A 19,281-nucleotide genomic window follows, 5' to 3' on the forward strand; every position below is an offset into this window, starting at 1 on the left:
TTTGGATTTCATTGTCTCTTGTATTAGTTGTCTGCTTGTTCATAAATAGATAGGAACTACCTTTTTGACCACCATTTACCCGGCTCCAAGCACACTGAGTGATTGAACAAATATTTGTATGAAGGCTCAGCAATAAGTTTTCTTGAGAGTTTATTACTAGAAAAGGTTTTATAAATGCTGACTCCCAAAGGTCTAGCTCTAGCTCAGGCTTTCATTACCAGATTGCACATCTCTCCGTTTTTATCCAACTGATTACCTACTAAACTGGTGTCATGTAAGCAAATCAAACTCCATAGCAAAAGCCAAATTCCTTCTCTTCCCTCCTCAGTCTTCTCGTATATACTGAATCCTTGATATGTTTCATGTTACCACCAGTATTCTGAGCCCAGCCATGATTTGGGTATTGTCCTAAAGCCCTCCTCTTTTTCACACTCAAATAATAGCCAGTTCTATTGGGTTTTCTTCCTGTTTATTCCTCAAGATTTGTCTTCTGTTTTTCGCTATTGCCATGGTCTAATTCAGGCCTTTTTCAACTCTTGCGTGATCTTTCACCTTCTAATTGGTCTACCAGCTTTTAGTCTTGCACCCTTCTACTACCTTCTCTTTACTGCTACAAGAGTAACCCTTTAAATACAGACGTTTAAAAGTGACTATTATGTCACTTTCAGAATTTAGTGGTTCTCTTTCACTTAAAAATCTGAACTCTGTCATAACAATCACTGCTCTTAATGGTTTAGCCCCTTCTCTTCAGCCACAGCTTATGACCTTCTCTCCTGTGTACACTACTAGTTGACTCATATTCCATGCCATTCACAGAACATTCTGTCTTTTTCATTCCTCCGAGTTTTTGCATGTACTGTATCTTCTACCTGGAATGCCTTCCCACGATGGGGGAGGAAGAAAAATCTCCTCCCCTTTTCTAAGTTCTGCTGGCTGGTCTAAGAATTAAATTGGCATGAGACAGATTATCAGGAGGGGGAAGAAAAAAGACATTTAATTTTGTATGTACAAGAACCCCAAAGATATGAGGTTCCCCAACAGTGAGGCTGTTGAGGTTTATATGCCATCCTAAGCTAAGGAGAAGGCAGCAACGGTCTGAGATTCAAAAGGACAGAAGGCAATTTACAGCAAGAATGAAAGAGTAAGTGGTAAACAAATGTTGGCTGGACCATCCAGAAATATTGGGGCACAGAGAGGATTTTGATCAAACAGGTCTGGCTAAGTTTTCCCCAGTCTACCACACCTGGCTCATATTCTTAGTAGATATCTGTGGTGATAGCTCTTCTTCCTGGAACAGGCCTTTTGTCTAAGTTCTTGTAGGCAGTCAAGGAGGAGGTAAAAACTTGTCCTGAGTCCTTCTGTTTCTTAAAAATAATCCATTTAAAATAATTATCATGCTAAAGAGAAACATTTTGGGGTGGCAGATTTTGCTCCCCTAACCAACTTATTTTCCTGGCAGACTTATTTGTCCTTTAGATCTCAGCTCAAATATTACTTTCTCTTTGAGATCTTCTCCCAGGAAGATAGTCCTTCAGGAGTTTAGTGTAATCATTATAGAAACTATCATATAGTTTTTCTGTTGAATGTTCACTACCTACCAAGCATTGTGTTTAATACTTTCCTTATATAGTTACCTTTGAAAAAGATATTATCCTCATTTTATGCACAGGGAAATTGATTTTGAGAAACAAAATAACTCGTCCAGTCTCACATTGCTAGAAACAGCAGAGCCAGTGTTCAAGCCTAGGACTTTGTCAATCCAGTGCTTCAAACTACTGCCCGATACTGCCCTCACGTTTGTCTTTCTCATAGATTTTAAGCATCTTGAATACTTTCTTTTTATCTCTTATTCATTGATATTAGGTGAGTTAATTAATGACTTAGACCATTTCAGTTTTTTTTTCACTTGGCTGCTAATATGCTTAACAACATTTACATCTTAGTTGTACTCAGCTACAATAGCTAGTTTTCTGGTGGAATTTTTACTTTCCCTATTACATGTCTCTTGTTCTTTTATCTTTCTCTTAGTGGCACCATTGTACATAGGTGTTATGGAGAGCTGTTTCTTTTCCTTTTGAAGTCAGTGGAATATAATTAATATAAAATTCTGTTTAAATCCAGAGCAAATATCCGGCATCTGCCCTGTTCCTTGGCTCATAGCAGATGTTACCAGTCTAAGCTTTTTCTCCTAAGCCTAGACTTAGCAGACTATACTGCTACCACAAATCAGTCAGCATTGACGTCTGTTTGTCATCTCTTGTTAGTGTCTCCCTAAAACAGTGGAACTAAGACCTGTAGGGTGAGCAGAAATTTGTTAGGAAATTATCAATAGCTTAGCTTCACCGTGATCTAAAGTACCTAGAGAGAATGGCAGTGAGCGGAGGCCTAGGGATCATGTGAAAGCAAGTTACTGTGATAATCCAGCTGAGCAATGAAGAGGCCTGAATTAAGATTTTAGCAATAGAGATGGAAAGGAGTGGATGTGAGAGCTCTTTGGAAGGTAGAATCAATAAGTCTTGGTAACTATAGAGAGGGAAAGAGAGAGGTGTCTAGCAACTCATCTCAACCAAGGGCATTCATTGTTGTGCCATATTCTGCACTTGCCAACAATATCAGTATCATCCAAAATATAAAGGAACCTGGAAATCTAGCTGATGATGACTTTTTACTTTTAAGGAGGAATAACCCCCTTAAAAATAAAAAACCCAGTGAGTGGAAATTTAAACTAGCAGTTCTACCAGGACCTTTTAACCCATTGCTTAGTTGGATAGGCCTAGCTTTATCAAGCTTCACATTCCTTTTACTTGGTGAGTCACAAAGAAATTTCTCTGCCAGTGAACTCTTACGCTTCCGTGAAACTCCTCTATTTTCTGTGGTTATTAATGACTTTTAGATACCACATGAGCAATTTCAGACACCTTAGGCATGGATAATGAATACCACTGTGTTAATAAACAGATATCTGCCTTCAACAAATTCATTACCTGTGCTTCTGCTTTCCTACTGCCCTGTGTTCTGCCCGAAGACAGCCATATAAAGGTCTTGAAAGTAATGGGAAAGCCAATTTTTAATAAATTATCCTCTAAAGGAAATTATCCTCTAAAGGAAATCATTTGATTTCCTTTAGCCTCAGAATAATTTCTAAGAGACATCTAGATGGTACTTTATTACTGCTATTTTTCTTCAATTCTGTGATTTCTTCAGTGTACACATGCCACACCAATGATTTAGAGACAGTTTTTTAAAGATAAAAGAAATAGTGGTATATAGAATGTAATCATTGACTTTAAAAGGCTCTTGGTTTCAAGAAATGTTAAAATATAAAAATAAATATGCTTCTTAGAATAAGCAAAGAGTGTTTTCTGGGCTCAATACTTGAGGAATAATGACATTTGGTAGAGAATAACCTAATGTCTCTCTCTCTTCTGGGGCGTTTCTCTCCCCCTCAACAGAAAGTGACCTCATTCATTTGTCCCTCAAAAGTAAAGGAAAACTAAGGGATAATCTCTGTCCGTTGGTCTCCAGTAGCAGATTTAGAAATCAATAAATTTGACAATAGATAGCCTTATTCAAAATGGCTACTTCAAAAAGACCCATTGCTTTTACTCCTTAGGAAGATTATCTATTGGCAAGTCATAAGGGGGTCATCTTTTGTCCTTTGTTAATTTGGTCATATTTTGACAAGGATTAGATATTTCTCTACTGTTATGTTTGTTTTTAAAAAATAAACTAAGGTTGTTATCTTTAATTTTTCTTTGCCTTGTTAATATATTCGTTTGTGTTTTCCTTTTTTTATTGAGATATGATTCATATAATATAAAATTCACCATATTTTATTGATTTTTAGTATATTCACTTTGTCTTGCAACCATAACTTCTGTCTAATTCCAGAACATTTCCGTCACCCCAAAAAGAAACTTTGTACCCAGCAGCAGTCAGTCCCAATCACAACCCCCTCTCCGTCCCCAGGAGACTGCTAATCTACTTTTCTGTCTCTATAGATTTGGCTATTCTGAACCTTTCTTATAAATGGAATCATAAAATACGTGGCCTTTTGTGTCTGACTTCTTTCATTTAGCATTATGATTTCAAGGTTTATCCATAATGTAGCATGTATGTATCAGTATTTTATTCGTTTTTATTGCCAAATACTATTCCATTGTGTGGATAATACCACATTTTATTTATCCGTTGTCGTTTGATGATCATTTGGATTTTTTTCACGTTCCGGCTGTTAGGCATAATGCTGCTATGAACATTAGTGTACATGTTTTTGTGTGGCCATGTATTTTTGTTTCTCTTCTGTATATTCCTAGGACTGTAATCACTGGGTCTTATGGTAATTTTTCGTTTAATTTTTTGAGGAACTGCCAGACTGTTTTCCGTAGCCACTGTACAATTTACATTCCCACCAACAATTTATGAGGTTTTCAGTTTCTCCAAAACTTAGTTTTAATAATAATGATAAGAGCTAATATTTGAGAGCTTACTATATACTAGGTTCTATGCTATTTTACCTACATTATAGTTTAATTCACAACACTGCCCAGATGATAGAGAATTAAATAACTTCCAAGGTCACATAGATAGTAGATGCTGAAGCAAGGATTGAACAAAGCTTTGTCTGATGCCACAGCATAAATACTTAATGCATTACATCTTGGAAAGCATTTTCACATATTTTTAACTTTGTGAAATGTTCCTTAAAGAGTACCATCTACTCTGTGATAATGTCAGAGCAGCCATAATTTGGCCTCATAAATGAATTGCATGTGAAATTCAATTTGAATTGAATTCAATACAATGTGAATTGTAGTGTGAAAGAGCATTGGATTTATAGTGGAGAAAAACCTGAATTCTGCTAATTACTAAGTGTATAAGTTTGGTTAAGTAACTTAACTTCTTTGACCCTCTGTTTTTTCATGAAAGTGTATGTGAATATTCTCAGCATAGTGCCAGTGAAATAGTTGGAACCCAGCAAATGCTGTTTAAATATTAATAATAGATTATCAGAGAAACAGCAGAGCAATTTTAGGGAATTTTTTTATTTCCTGTGATTGGCATTCCTTTGAAATTGACAGCAACTTGGGCCAAATTATTTATACTTGTGGACATAGAATATTGGATTACATTTTCTTTAGTTTTCTACTGCATTCCTATGTGACTTCAGGTGGTCTAATGAATGTTTTATGATAATAATGTACCTGAAACCTTTTCCATAGAGAAAGAAGCAGTAATGCCTTAGTTATGGCTGGGAAACCTCCTGTGGCAAGAGTGTCCTTGGTTCGACTTCAGGAACCCGCTTCTCACCTCCAGAGCTTTTTTTCAAGTGTGCACACTTGTATTGGTCATGACCTCTCAATTATACACTCAGAAGTACTGCTCTTGTGTAGCCACAGTTATTTACTTCGTAAACATGCCTAAACTCTATTATCAGTGTGTTTTGAAAGAAGTTACATAAAAATAGCAATTTAAAGTTATTGCTCATTGCTTTAGCTAAGGGAAGTAAAAATAAAATCTCTTAAAGTTTCCTAAGTATAAAAAGCTTTAGGAACCCACTGAAAAATATTATTATGTTGATGATGTATGCATGTTTTGATTCTTGTCTGAGATAAAAATGAGAGAAGGATGGAGTGTATAAGATTGATTGAGTACTTATTATAGTATTTTTTAAACTTCTTTTAACTGTGGCCTATAGTATGAAATATATACTTGTTGGAATTGAACAGTTTGCAAAATGCAACAGATACCCTACCTCATACCGTATGCAAAAATTAACTCAGAATAGATCAACAACCTAAATAAAAGAGTTAAAATCATAAACCTCTAACAATGAAACCTAAGGATAAATCTTCATGACCTTGGATTTGGCAACAGATTCTTAGATGTGACAACCAAAAGCATGAGCAACAAGAGAAAAAATAGATAAAGAGGACTTTATCAAAATTAAAATCTTTTGTGCATCCAAGGACACTACAAAGAAAGTGAAAAGACAACCTACAGAATGGGAGAAAATATTTGCAAATTGTATGACTGATAATTTAATATCCAGACTATATAAGGAACTCCTAAAATTCAATAACAAAAAGACAACCCACTTGAAAAATGAGTAAAAGATTTGAGTAGACATTTCCCCAAAGATTAGCACATGAAAAGATGGTCAACATTATTAGTCTTTGGGGAAATGCAGATCAAAACTACAGTGAGATATCACTTTCTACGTAATAGAATGGGTTTGTTTTTTTTTTTTTTTAAGGAAAACAATAAGTGTTAGTGAAGTCGTGGACATATTGAAACTCTTAATGTTCATGGGAATGCAAAATGGTGCAGCTGCTGTGGAAAACAGTTTGGCACTTCCTCAAAAAGCTAAACGTAGAATTGCCATATGACCCAGCAATTCCACTCCTAGCTGTATACTCAAAAGAACTGAAAACAGAGACTCAAACAGATGCTTGTATGCTAATATTTTTTGCAGCATAATTCACAATAGCCAAAAGGTTGGAACTACGCGAGTGTCCATCAAAAGATGAATGGTTTATATAAACAAAATGTGGTATATTGATACAATGGAATATTTTTCACCTCTAAAAAGGATTGACGTTCTTATACGTGCTATAGCATGGGTAAACCTTGAAAAGATTATGCTAAGTGAAAGGAGCCAGACACAAAAGCACAAATATTGGATGATTTCACTTATATAAACTATCTAGAATAGGCAAATTCATAGAGACAGAAAGTAGATTAGAGGTTACCAGGTGCCCAGGGTGGGAGGAGAATGGGGAGTTATTGCTTCATAGTTAAAGAGTTTGGCGATAAAACAAGTTTTGGAAATAAAAATGTAATGTTATGGTTATACAACGTTGTGATTGTAATGAATGCTGCTGAATTGTATACTTAATGGTTAAAATGGAAAATTTTATGTTTGTTTATATATATTTTAAAAATGCAAGTCAAGGACTTTTCTCTTAATCTAGCAGTAATCTTAGCTTCAACATATTCACTGTCGTATTGGAAACAGAGCATAACACGGGAAGCCGTTCAGTATAATATACGGTTAGTTACCCAGAAAATGAAAGTAGGAAATTAAAACAAATCAATCACCAATAATTTTATTTAGATCTTTTGACATGTTTTTTATATATATATCTGATACAAAAGTATCATGAAACAATGTTTACGCACAACTTGAAGAACACTATCTCCACCTACCAGCTCTTAATTCCTTGTGTTTCTGCTTGTGTTCCAGTTGGTTCTTGTGATTTTCTAGAATCACAAATTTTTAATTTGCATTTATATAAGGGGGCTATGACACAGTGGCATCTTCCTTATTTCATCTCTTTTACTAGCAACAAAACCTCCATTTTACAGATGAAGATCCTGAAATTCAGACAGGTAATTGACTCAACAAGATCACGCTGCTGGTAGAGGGAGCCAGGGTTTGCATCTTCACCTATTTGATACCAAAACCTTATTTCCCTTTCTATCCAGATTACTGTTACAAAGCAGCTTGCTTGGAAAGACTTACTTACCAATTGCTCTCTTGCCATTTTAGGTATATTTTAGGTATATGGTTAATCTTACCTATGAATATAAAATAGCTATGATAGAGGTTTTATTTTTCTTGCTACACTTAGATACTTTCAGGGCATTTTTTCCTTGACTAAGATTTCAGAATAGGCTGCTTTTGAGAGTAGGTTCTTAAGTTTTTGACATGTGTAAATGTACTCAATTTATCGGTTAACTCAGATTCTAGATGTCTGTGCCCCTACTCCTGAGCTTGTTTAGTAGGAGGTTAGTACGTATCTTACTAATCCTGTGTCAAGCACAGTGTCTGGCACAATTTAAATTCCTGTTAAAATGTTTGTGGAACAAACTAATTAATACGTGCCTTTGTTCTGGTCACTTGGGGTTTTGGTGTTCTTTTGATTTTCAAAACCATGTTACTTAAGAAATCTTGCTGTCAACATATTTCCTGTATGTTTTTTTTTAAGGAAGTAAAGAAACATCCGTTCTATATAACTCTTAATGTATTCTTACAGGGAGTGTTCCCAGATAGCCCATCATAATAGTAAATTGTCTCAGTAGTTAAACCAGAGAATGTTGATACAGTAAATATTTGTTGTGTCCACTGTTAGCAAGGCCCTGTACTTGGTATGTACTATGGGAAATAGAAAGATGAATCAGACTTTGTTTTTGCTTTCAAAAATCTTATAGTTTTACAGGACACCCACCTCAAATGAAATAATATATGTGAAAGTTCTATTGTAAATAATAAAACCACATATTAAACATAAAACTTGTTATTGTTTTTGTAAGACATGTGCACTAAGAATCTGAATCTGCCTTTTCTTGAGTATTCTCTGCCAAACTTAGCTTAAGCTTCATCACCTTTCCCTTGAATTGTTGTAAAACAGGCCTTAGTGTGTCTCCTTGACCTCAGAATCTATCCTTTTGTCCACCTTGCATGGTACAACGGAACTCTTGTCCATGGGCCAGCCCAGTGGTGTAGTGGTCAAGTGTGCACTCTCCGCTTCGGCAGCCTGAGGTTCCTAGGTTCAGATTCCAGACTCAGACCTATGCACCATTCATCAAGCCATGCTGTGGCAGCATCCCACATGCAAAAATAGAGGAAGATTGGCAACGGATGTTAGCTCAGGGCCAATCTTCCTCAAGCCAAAAAAAAAAAAAAGAACTGTTGTGTAGCAGTACTTGTAAATGCTTTTTGAGTCCCCATATTTATAAGCCATGACTTACTTGCACAGCCTTGCTCACTACTTTCCTTCACAGCCTTGTCTCTGCCTACTCCCAACCCCAAGCACTCATGATCTAGGGCTCTAGGACTCTGTATAAAGAGCTCCTTTATTCACCTTCACATTCACAGAAGGTACATCATTATTTACATTCCCATTGCTTTGCATATTCTGTTTTTTCCTTCCTGAAATATTCTTTACCTCCTTGTCTGATAAAACCTCATTCATCCTTCAGATATTAGCATAAATGTTACCACTTGAATAAAACCTTCTTTAATCTCCCTTCATCTGTTGGCTGAATTAGTGTTTCTTTCCTCTGCATTTGCATAGTAGTTTATAGATATGTCAGTTACTCAGTTTGTAGATAACTCACTGCACTGTCTGCTTTCCCCCCATCATTATGGCCATGCACTGCATAATGATGTTTTGCTCCATGTGGGACCACATATACAACTGTGGTCCTATAAGATTATAATGGAGCTGAAAAATTCCTGTTGCCTGGTCACATGGTGGCTATCATAATGTCCTAGCACATCACAATACTCAAGAGTTTGTGGTGATGCTGGTGTAAGCAGACCTGCACTGCCAGTCCTATAACAGTGTAGCTGTAGTAGAGGGCTGTACTATCTAGGTTTGTGTGCGTGCACTCTCTGACGTTCACACAACACTGAAATCACCTAATGATGCATTTCTCAGAATGTATCCCCATCCTTAAATCTCATGAGTGTATTTGTTTACATGACTTTGTCTCTGAATTCTGAACTTCCTAGAGCAGAGACTGTCTGTTAATTCATCTTTGCCCCCCAGTACTTAATAAGTATTTCCTTTAGTCCTCTAGAAAGACTTACTGTATACACAACAGTTGGACGTGTTGAAATATTAGGTCAAGGAGGCTTGGTGAGGTGTAATTTGAGTATAAATAATGGAGCTGGATGATTTATAATTCTCAGTCTAGCCTTTATCCACAACTCTGTTGGTGACAAGTGACCTGATTGGTGTCTTAAATATATACTGATTTCACTGTAAATAACTAGAGATAGTAATTCCTATTTCTCTTCATTCCTTGACTAAAGCACAGAACTCCTGAGCGTTAACAGTACACCCTCTAAGGCTTGTGAGAATTGACTGAGTTAATATTTTAAAGCAGTTAGAACAGTACTTGGTACATAATAAACATTCCGTAAAGGTCAATTGTTTTTATTATTCTGTTAAGAATTTATAATGTTCTTTAAGATGTGTTTTGTTGGCTGTAGAAATTATTGGTGGTTAACCTAAAAGAATTTTTTAAATTAAGGTAAAAGCATTATTCTTGTGTCTTTCTTTTATTCATCAGGTATTTGTTTTGTATCTGCTTTGTCTCATACTTTTGTTACAAGGTAAGAATATGAAGATGAGTGACACAGCCCTTGACTTCTCAGAGCTTAGCCATAAAATTCCTCTTGTCTCGGATTTGAAAAGGTTTGAGTAAAGACTGTATGATCCAGTGGAAAGATCTCTCAGCCAGGAGTCAGAAATTTCAAGTCTCAGCTCAGCCACTAACTTTGAGCAAGATGTTTCTTAGATGTCTAATACATACCTTGAACCTATTAGGACAAAACAGATTTCTTGCTAAGTCTGTTCTCTCAGGTATACCCTTAGTTAAAAGCACTTTTAGCCTTGCATTTGTTCAAGCCAAGGAATCTAGATGTGATCCTTAGTTTTCCTTTCTAGTCACACTCCACATCTGTTCTATCAAAAGTCCTGAGGATTCTACCCCCAAAATAGAACTGTCTACTTCTTTCTGTTCCCACTACTACCGCCATAGTCCATGTTATTATCTCTTGCCTTAAAATTGTTTTCCTAGTTTCCGTTTTTCCCCTCTACAGTTCGTTTCCACACAGCAGCCATTTGTGAACCATAAGCCAGATCTTGTTATTCCTGCACTTAAAATCTTCCAGTGGCCTCCCACATCATATTTGAAATAAAACCTTAATTCCTTGCCCTGGCCTACATCGTTTAGACCTTGGTTACCACTTAAACCTTATCTTCTACTACTTTCCTGTCATTCTACTTCATTTACACTGATCTTTTTTCTGTTTTTTGTTTTGTTTTGCTGAGGAAGATTCACCCTGAGCTAACATCTGTGCTGATCTTCCTTTATTTTGTATGTGGGATGCTGCCATAGCATGGCTGATGAGTGGAGTTGATGACCTGTGAACCCAGGACGCCCAAGTGGAGCACGTGGAACTTTAACCATTTGGCCATTAGGGTCACCTCCTCCCTACCTTTTTTCTTTTTCAATGTGCCAAACTTTAAGGCCTTTTTGCTAGCTTCTTGCTTTTGCTTGGAACATATCTACTCCAGATCTTCCTGTAACTGATTTCTATTTTATTATGTCTCAACGTTTTGTGTCAAATGTCAGCTTTTTTAATGAAGCCTTCCCTTAACACTCAATCCAGAGTAGCATTCATACTCTCTATCATATTACTTTATTTTCAACATAGTGTTTGTCTTTACTTGATATTTTCTTATTTTTACCCATTTGACTACCTCCTAGAGTGTAAGCTCCATGATGGCGGGTTGTCTGTCCTCTTCACCATGATATCCCAGCTCCTTGACTAGTTCCAGCCATAGAGTTGGGTACTCAGTCATTGTTTGTGGAATCACTTTAAAAATTTTATTTTTCCCTTTTTTCCCTAAAGTCCCCCGGTACATAGTTGTGTATTTTTAGTTGTGGGTCCTTCTAGTTGTGGCATGTGGGATGCCACCGCAGAGTGGCCTGACGAGCAGTGCCATTTCCGCTCCCACGATCCGAACCAGTGAAACCCTGGGCCACTGAAGCAGAGCGCGTGAACTTAACCACTCGGCCACAGGGCCGGCCCCTGGAATCACTTTATATTATGGATGATTTAAAGTTTAATCATCTTTAAACTTCATGTTTCTCAACTGTAAAATAAAGATCTCCATGTGAAAGATATCCAAGGACTCCTCTGTCAAAGATAAAGCCAGGCACTAGTTAAAGGCAGTAGAAACAGATTTTATTCAGTAACTACTGTGGTAGTGGAAGGAGCTGAGCTCAATTCCAGTGTGCCCAGAGGTGACTGGTGTTTCAAAGACAGAATAAGGGAGCCGAGAGAGGGGAATGTGGGAAGAGGGTCAAACAAATGAAATGGCAAGTGGGAAATGAAAAATTACAAAAAGCAGGTATGAGGGTTGGCAAAGTCAACTTGAGTAGACCTTCTGTGCCTGCTAACTTTGGAAGTTAGACTTGTACTTTCCGACAGAATCTGGGAGGCCCTATCCTTCTGATTACAGATCAAAGAAGTGGCTTCAGGTCCTTGAGAGAGACACTCCTGCCTTCTTGTTGGCATCAAGTAAGCGACTCCTGGTGACCCTGTGAATGAGTGATGTCCACAAAGTCCTGTCCTGAATAGCCCTAGTCAATTTCTGTAGACTCATGCCTGTGGCTTCCTTTCTGGAGTCAATCCATCTCACATTGGGTCTTCTTTTCCTCCTGCCTTCTACTTTTCCCAGCATTATTGTCTTTTCCAAAGAACCTTTCCTTCTCATGATGTGCCCTAAGTAGGGCAGCCTCAGTTTTATCATTTTTTCCTCAAGCAATAGTTCAGGCCTAATTTGCTCTAGGACCCACTTGTTCATCTTTCTGGCAGTCCAGGATATTTGTAGAACTCTCCTCCAACACCGTATTTCAAATGAATCAATTTTTTCTTGTCAGACTTCTTCACTGACCAGCTTTTGCATCTATACATGGTAATTGGGAATATGAGAGTGTGGATAATCTTGGCATTAGTCACCAATGACACTTCCTTACACTTGATCTTCCCTAATTCTTTCATTGCTGCACTTCGAACTCTCAGTCTTCTATTGATTTCTTGGTTACAGTCTCTATTTAAATTGATGACCAAACCAAGGTAAACAAAATATTTCACAATTTCAGTGTCCTCATTGTCTACATTCAAGTTGTATAGTTCTTCTGTAGTCATGATTTTTGTCTTCTTAGTATTCAAATGCAGTCCTCCTTTGGCACTTCTTCTTTCACTTTCCTCAGGAGTCATTTCAAGTCATTGCTGCTTTCTGCCAGTAAGATTGTGTCATCTGCATATCTTAGATTGTTGATATTTCTTGCACCAATTTTCACTCCTCCTTCATCTGAGTCTAGCCCAGTTTTTCATATAGTATGTTCTGCATACAGATTAAACAAAGAGATAAAATGCACCCTTGTCTGACACCTTTCCTGACCAGATTTGGAAATAATCAAACATAAAATCAGTATTATGGAATGATAACTTATGGTGATAAATACAAATGTTATACCAGTATATTCATGTTTTGGATGTTGGAACATTCTCTAAAGAGAAATTGTATGCAAAACCAAATTATAATTACAAGGCTACTTGGTCAGAATCAAGTTGAGCTTGGGGAGGTAGTATGAATTACCAATCTAATAGGGATCCCCTTGTTTCAAGGACCCAAAGAATAACTGTTGTAGATCGTCTTTGATAGACACTCCGGTTTCTGGCACTGTAGGTAAGCTATGGCTAAGGGACCAGATCTGGCCTGCTGCCTGTGTATGTATGGCTCAAAAACTTAGAATGGTTTTTACATGTTTAAATGGTTGGGAGAATTGTTGACATACAAAAATTATATGAAATTCAAATTTCCTTATCCATAAATAAAGTGGTATTGGAACACAGCCAAGCTCACTCATTTATATATTTTCTGTGGCTGCTTTTGCATTATAACAGCAGAGTTGAATAGTTGAAAAAGAGACCATATGGTCTACAAAGCCTAAATTATTTCCTGTTTGGCCCTTAACAGAAAAAGTTTGCTGCCTCCTGGTGTAGATATATAGTCCTGCTTAAGAATAGTCAACATAATTGTACAACAAAACTACCAATGTAAATAAAAATCGCTTTTATATATTAAGATATTAACTTTCTCTGACAGATATGCCAAGAGTTTAATAGCACCTGGGCATGGGAGATGGAGAAGAAGGGCTATCTTGAAATGAGTGTTGAATGCAAACTAGCACTCTTAAAGGTAATAAATTTATTATTTTTTACAGTTGTTTTAATTAAAAAATTACTTTTGACTCCTGGTTGAATTGGAAAATAGTTGGAAAGTAGAAATTTTTATTCTCAGTGGAAAAGGATAGTGGATTTTCTCTTTTTGTTTTTTGTTGACAAAAGAGTGTATTCTTTAAATTACTATTTTTGATTGTTTTTCAGTACACAAATATATCTAGGTTTAATGATCTCTGCTTGTAGGGACGGTAGTAGAATGGGCAAGCAGTTGCCTCAGATTAATTTTATTCATTGTTTTCAGCCTTCACAGTCATTGCTAACAAATACTGTAAACTGTGGTTAATCTTTTACTGATTTAGTAAATTAGTAACTTGATAATTAGTTTTCTAGATGACTAGGGGCATGCAATTGTGAACTTAATAAAACTCTCATGTAACCAAACCTACTTGATTAAAACAGGTCTTCTCAAAGTAGATTTATTTTTTTTCAGGTTTGAATTTCCCTTTCTCTTCCCGCCCGCTTCAGAGTATTGGTCCTAATTATTAGCAAGGTGGCCAGTGTAATGAAGGAAACAAATACTCTTCACAGAAGAGAGACTTCTGGGCTAGATAACATAGGCAAAGGCAAAGAGGCTGTGATCGGAACTTTATGTATAATCTGCCTGGGCAGAGAGGCTCAGGGAAGAAATCTGACTTTCTACCCTAATCATATACAAAAATGTGCAACAAAAATTAGTCAGTTCTTCCAATTTAGTCATGTGAATATCTTCTTATTAAGAGAATTCTCCCAAGGCAGCTATCCATGAGACTTCTTCCCTTGAAACCTGAATATGTCTCAGGCTTTCAAAACAGGCAGCCATTTCAAGAACAGTGTTCATCTAAAAGCTTTATGAGAGAAAGAATCATTGAAAATTTTATACCATTAGACAATTTAGGAGACTTTAGTGCAAACAGACTCAGTGCTTTTGAATATAACTTGATTTTTGTCATTGTGTTAAACCTGTAAATTTATGTAATATTAAAATAACTTAAAATTTGTCTTTTTAAAATTGGTTATTCTAAACAGATTGTGTAAAAGGGGGAGAGGATGGTGGAAGGTGGATAAACTGCACCTGTTCTTTCTACTCCTGCCCCTGAATCAGCTCTGTGGTTGAGCTTAGCATGTTTACTGTGATGGAGAAACATTTCTGGGATAATTTAAGCCGTGTTCTGACTATTTTCCAGTACCTCTGCGAGTGTCAGTTTGATGACAATCTCAAATTCAAGAATATTATCAATGAGGAGGATGCCGACACCATGCGTCTCCAGCCAATTGGCCGAGACAAAGATGGCCTCATGTACTGGTACCAGTTGGATCAAGATCACAATGTCAGAATGTACATAGAAGAACAAGATGATCAAGATGGCTCTTCATGGAAGTGCATTGTCAGGTATCTTTTGTTGGAATCTTTTCACGTTTATTTGCATGTTTCTTAACTTTGTTCTCTTCTCTGCCAGAATATAATCTCTGCAGCTGGAGTGGTCCCTCTTTTTTTGAGGTTGGGGAATTTCCAGGACCTAGCCTAGTACCCAGCACAATATCCATTATGGGCACTTAGTGAATTATTTGTCAAATAAATAAATATATTTAGCATTGTGGTCCATATCAGATCATATAGCTTGTATTTTAGGAAGCCAGAATCTGACAAATAATAATGTACAGATAATAGGCACAGAAAAATACATTGTTAGACAAAAATACAAGAAACGTATTGTTTAGTTCTTATTTAACTATTGTTTCCTATTAGACATTATATATTCCTAATTATTTTAATTTGGCCAATTCACCTTGCTACTTTAGTAACTTTTACCATAATCCTTTTTTTAAAATCATGATTTCTTATTTATGTTGACAAATATATTTGAACAGAAACATTTAATGTAAACTTGTGAAATACATTTTTTAATCAATAAGTAACACTGAGACTGTTATTCAGAATCTTTGTGTCTCTAATTTTCTGTCTTTACAACTTAATTATTTAGAATTTATTCTATTTATACCTACAGTTTATATTAATTTTGAAAATATCAGTGGATCTATAACTAAAGTAGGGAGAGATAATGGATATATAACCACTGGTTTATGAAAAACTCATTTGACTTTAACTCATTTCTGTTTTCACTCATTTTGGATTTTAGCAGATTTTTGTTAGTGATTATTAAGATTTTGAAGAGAGAAAATCCATAGAAATTTGGAATATTTTTTTGGATCAGGGAAGCTCAACTTTCATCCTTAAGAATAAACGTAAATTGAATGAGCTCATGGGGGATTCTTTCATGTGCTATAAAACTTTACTATAATACGGTTTTCCATGTAGTTAATTTACTAAATGGAGATAAACAAAGTGGTCCTGAAATAAAATTTACTCACCATCTGTATGAATACATGCATCGAATAAGGTTCTATTCGTGATGTTTTACCACCACTTCTACTATTTCCTGTACAAATCTTGTGTAGTTGTTTAAAAGATATTCTCTCCCACTTTGTAGATGAAGAACGTGTGACAGAGGAAAATAATGGTGATTATTTTGATCAGTCGTATCTGCTTAAAACAATTTCTAAAGTACACTGTTTTAAGTAGATTATATCCTAATGTATGATGTGAAAGAGCATAGATTTTCAAGTTAACAACTTGAACTTTCTCCTATATTCTCTTTCCTGCACTTTAAAATGAGGAAGGTAGTACTTGACCAGTAGAGTTGTTGTGAAGAATGTATGAGAAATCATACTAGGACCATACTACATGCTCAATAAAAATTTGTTGCTTTTCTCCCAGCTGGTTTAACTGCCAGCTTTTCTTACATTTCTAACCCCAAAGACTGAAACTTAGTTTCTTCATAGAAGAAATATTTATCAGTAGAAAGGAAAAGATGAAATTCCATTGATGTTGCTTTCACCTGTTCTCATCCTTGACCATTCTTCCAGGTTTTATTTCCTGTGCTTCTGCCTTTCATTTTTTTAAATCTTCTTTTCGTGTATGAAAATCTCTTTATGATAAACATAAAATGGTGTATGTGGCACTTGTTCAGAAGCAAATGCTTAAATAGAATGCTTGAACACAGTTTTCTCATATTAACAACCACAAATTTCTTTAGAGAACTGATGCCAGGTTATTTTTAACCTTTTTGAAGAATATCTCTGAATATATGTATTCCTATCTGCAAATATGCCAGGCAACTTTTCCCAAATATGTATATTTGGTACCTATAAGAAACCATTGGGTCTATTGACCCAGATGTCAGGTAATTAAAGCCAAATTCTAAACACCTGATTATCACACTAACATTCCCAGAAGTCCTAGCCCATGCAATAAGACAGGAAAAGGAAATAAGAGATATACAGATTGGGAAGGAAGAAATACAGCTGTCCTTGTTTACAAATGACATGATTGTCTATGTAGAGAATCTGAAAGAATGGCTCAACAAAAAAACCTCCTGAAACTAATAAGTGATTATAGCAGGGTTGCAGGATGCAAGGTTTAATACACAGATGTCAGTTTCTTTCCTATATGCCATCAGTGAACATGTGTGTTGGAATCTGAAATTAAAACACAATACCATTTACGTTAGCTCCTTCAAAATTGAAATACATAGATATAAATTAACAAAATATGAGTAAATCTATATGAGGAAAACCACAAAACTCTGATGAAAGAAATCAAAGAGGAACTAAGTGGAGAGAGATTCCACGTTCATGGATAGGAACACTTAATATTGTCAACATGTCATTTCTTCTCAGCTTAATCTATAGATTCAGTGCAATCCCAATCAAAATCCCAGCAAATTATTTTCTGTCTATTGACCAACTGATTCCAAAATTTATACATGGAGGCAAAAGAACCAGAATAGCCAACACTGCATTGAAGGAGAAGAACAAAGTTGGAGGACTGACACTACCTGACTTCACAACATACTGTAAAGCTACAGTAATTAAGAAAGTGGTATGTTGGCGAAAGAATAGACAAATAGATTGATGGACTAGAATAGGGAGCCCTGAAGTAGACCCACATAAATATGGTCAACTGATCTTTGACAAAGCAGCAAAGGCAATATGGTGGGGAAAATGATAGTCTTTACAAATGGTGCTGGAACAACTGGACATCCACATGCAAAAAATTGAATCTAGTCACAGACCTTACAACTTTAGAAAAATTAACTCAAAATGGATCACTGACCTACATGTAAAATGCAAAACTATAAAACTCCAAGAAGGTAACACAGAAGAAAATCTAGATGACCTTGTTTTGGTGATAATTTTTGATACAACAGCAAAGGCACAATCCATGAAAGAAAGAATTGATAAGCTTGGCTTAATTAAATTTAAAAATTTCTGCTCTGTGAAAGATGCTGTCAATATAATGAAAAGCTAAGCTGCAGACTGGGAGAAAATATTTACAAAAGACATATCTGATAAAGGACTATTATCCAAAATATACAAAAAACTCTTAAAATTTAACAGTAAGAGGGGCCAACTCGGTGGTGTAGTGGTGAAGTTTGCATACTCTGCTTCAGCAGCCTGAGGTTTGCAGGTTCAGATCCTGGACATGGACCTATGCACCACTTATCAAGCCATGCTATGGCAGGCATCCCACATATAAAGTGAAGTTAGCTCAGGGCCAGTCTTCCTCAACAACAACAACAACTACAACAAAACAATAAGAAAACAACCAACCTGATTAAGAAATGGCTTAAAGACCTTAACAGACACCTTGCCAAAGAAGATATAGAGATGGCAAATGAGCGCATGAAAAAATTCTCCACATCATATGTCATCAGGGAAATGTAAATTAAAACTACCTTAAAATACTGCTACACACCTATTAGAATGGCCAAAATCTAGAACACTGACACCACAAAATTCTGGAGCAATAGGAACTCTCATTCATTGCTGGTGGGAGTGCAAAATGGCACAGCCACTTTGGAAGACAGTTTGGTGGTTTCTTACAGTTAATCATTACCACATGATCCAGCAGTCATACTCTTTGGTATTTGCCCAGAGGATTTGAAGACTATCTCCACACAAACTTGCACAAGGATGTTTATGGCAGCTTTATTCATACTTGCCAAAACTTGGAAGCAATCAAGATATCCTTCAGTAGATAAATGGATAAACTGTGGTGCATCCAGACAATGGTATATTATTCAGCACTAAAAAGAAGTGAGCTGTCAAAACATGAAAAGACATGAAGGAAGCTTAAATCATATTAATAAGTGAAAGAAGACAATCTGAAATGAACTCTATGATTTCAATTATATGACATTCTGAAAAAGGCAGAACTGTGGAGATAGTAAAAAGATTAGGGGTTATCAGGGTTTAGAGGGGAGGGAGGGATGAATCAGTGAAGTACAGAGGATTTTTAGGGCAGTGAAACTACTCTGTATAATACCATAATGAGGGATACAAGCCAGTATGTATTTGTCCAAATCCATAGAATGTACAACACCAAGACTGAACTCTAATGTATATGG

General features: G+C 36.1%; 1 protein-coding gene across 2 annotated transcripts in view; it reads left to right on the forward strand.

The window, feature by feature from the left end:
- Window positions 1–19,281, forward strand: part of RSF1 (remodeling and spacing factor 1) — a 136,548-nt gene that overhangs the window by 58,207 nt on the left and 59,060 nt on the right. For both annotated transcript variants that reach the window (XM_014859668.3, XM_014859669.3), the window contains exons 3-4: window positions 13,698–13,790; window positions 14,998–15,203. In XM_014859668.3, the coding sequence (XP_014715154.1) occupies window positions 13,698–13,790; window positions 14,998–15,203 (299 nt within the window). The remainder of the gene's footprint in view (window positions 1–13,697; window positions 13,791–14,997; window positions 15,204–19,281) is intronic.

This window comes from Equus asinus, chromosome 20 (genome assembly GCF_041296235.1).
Source record: "Equus asinus isolate D_3611 breed Donkey chromosome 20, EquAss-T2T_v2, whole genome shotgun sequence".
In the NCBI taxonomy this organism is placed as follows: Eukaryota; Metazoa; Chordata; class Mammalia; order Perissodactyla; family Equidae; genus Equus; species Equus asinus.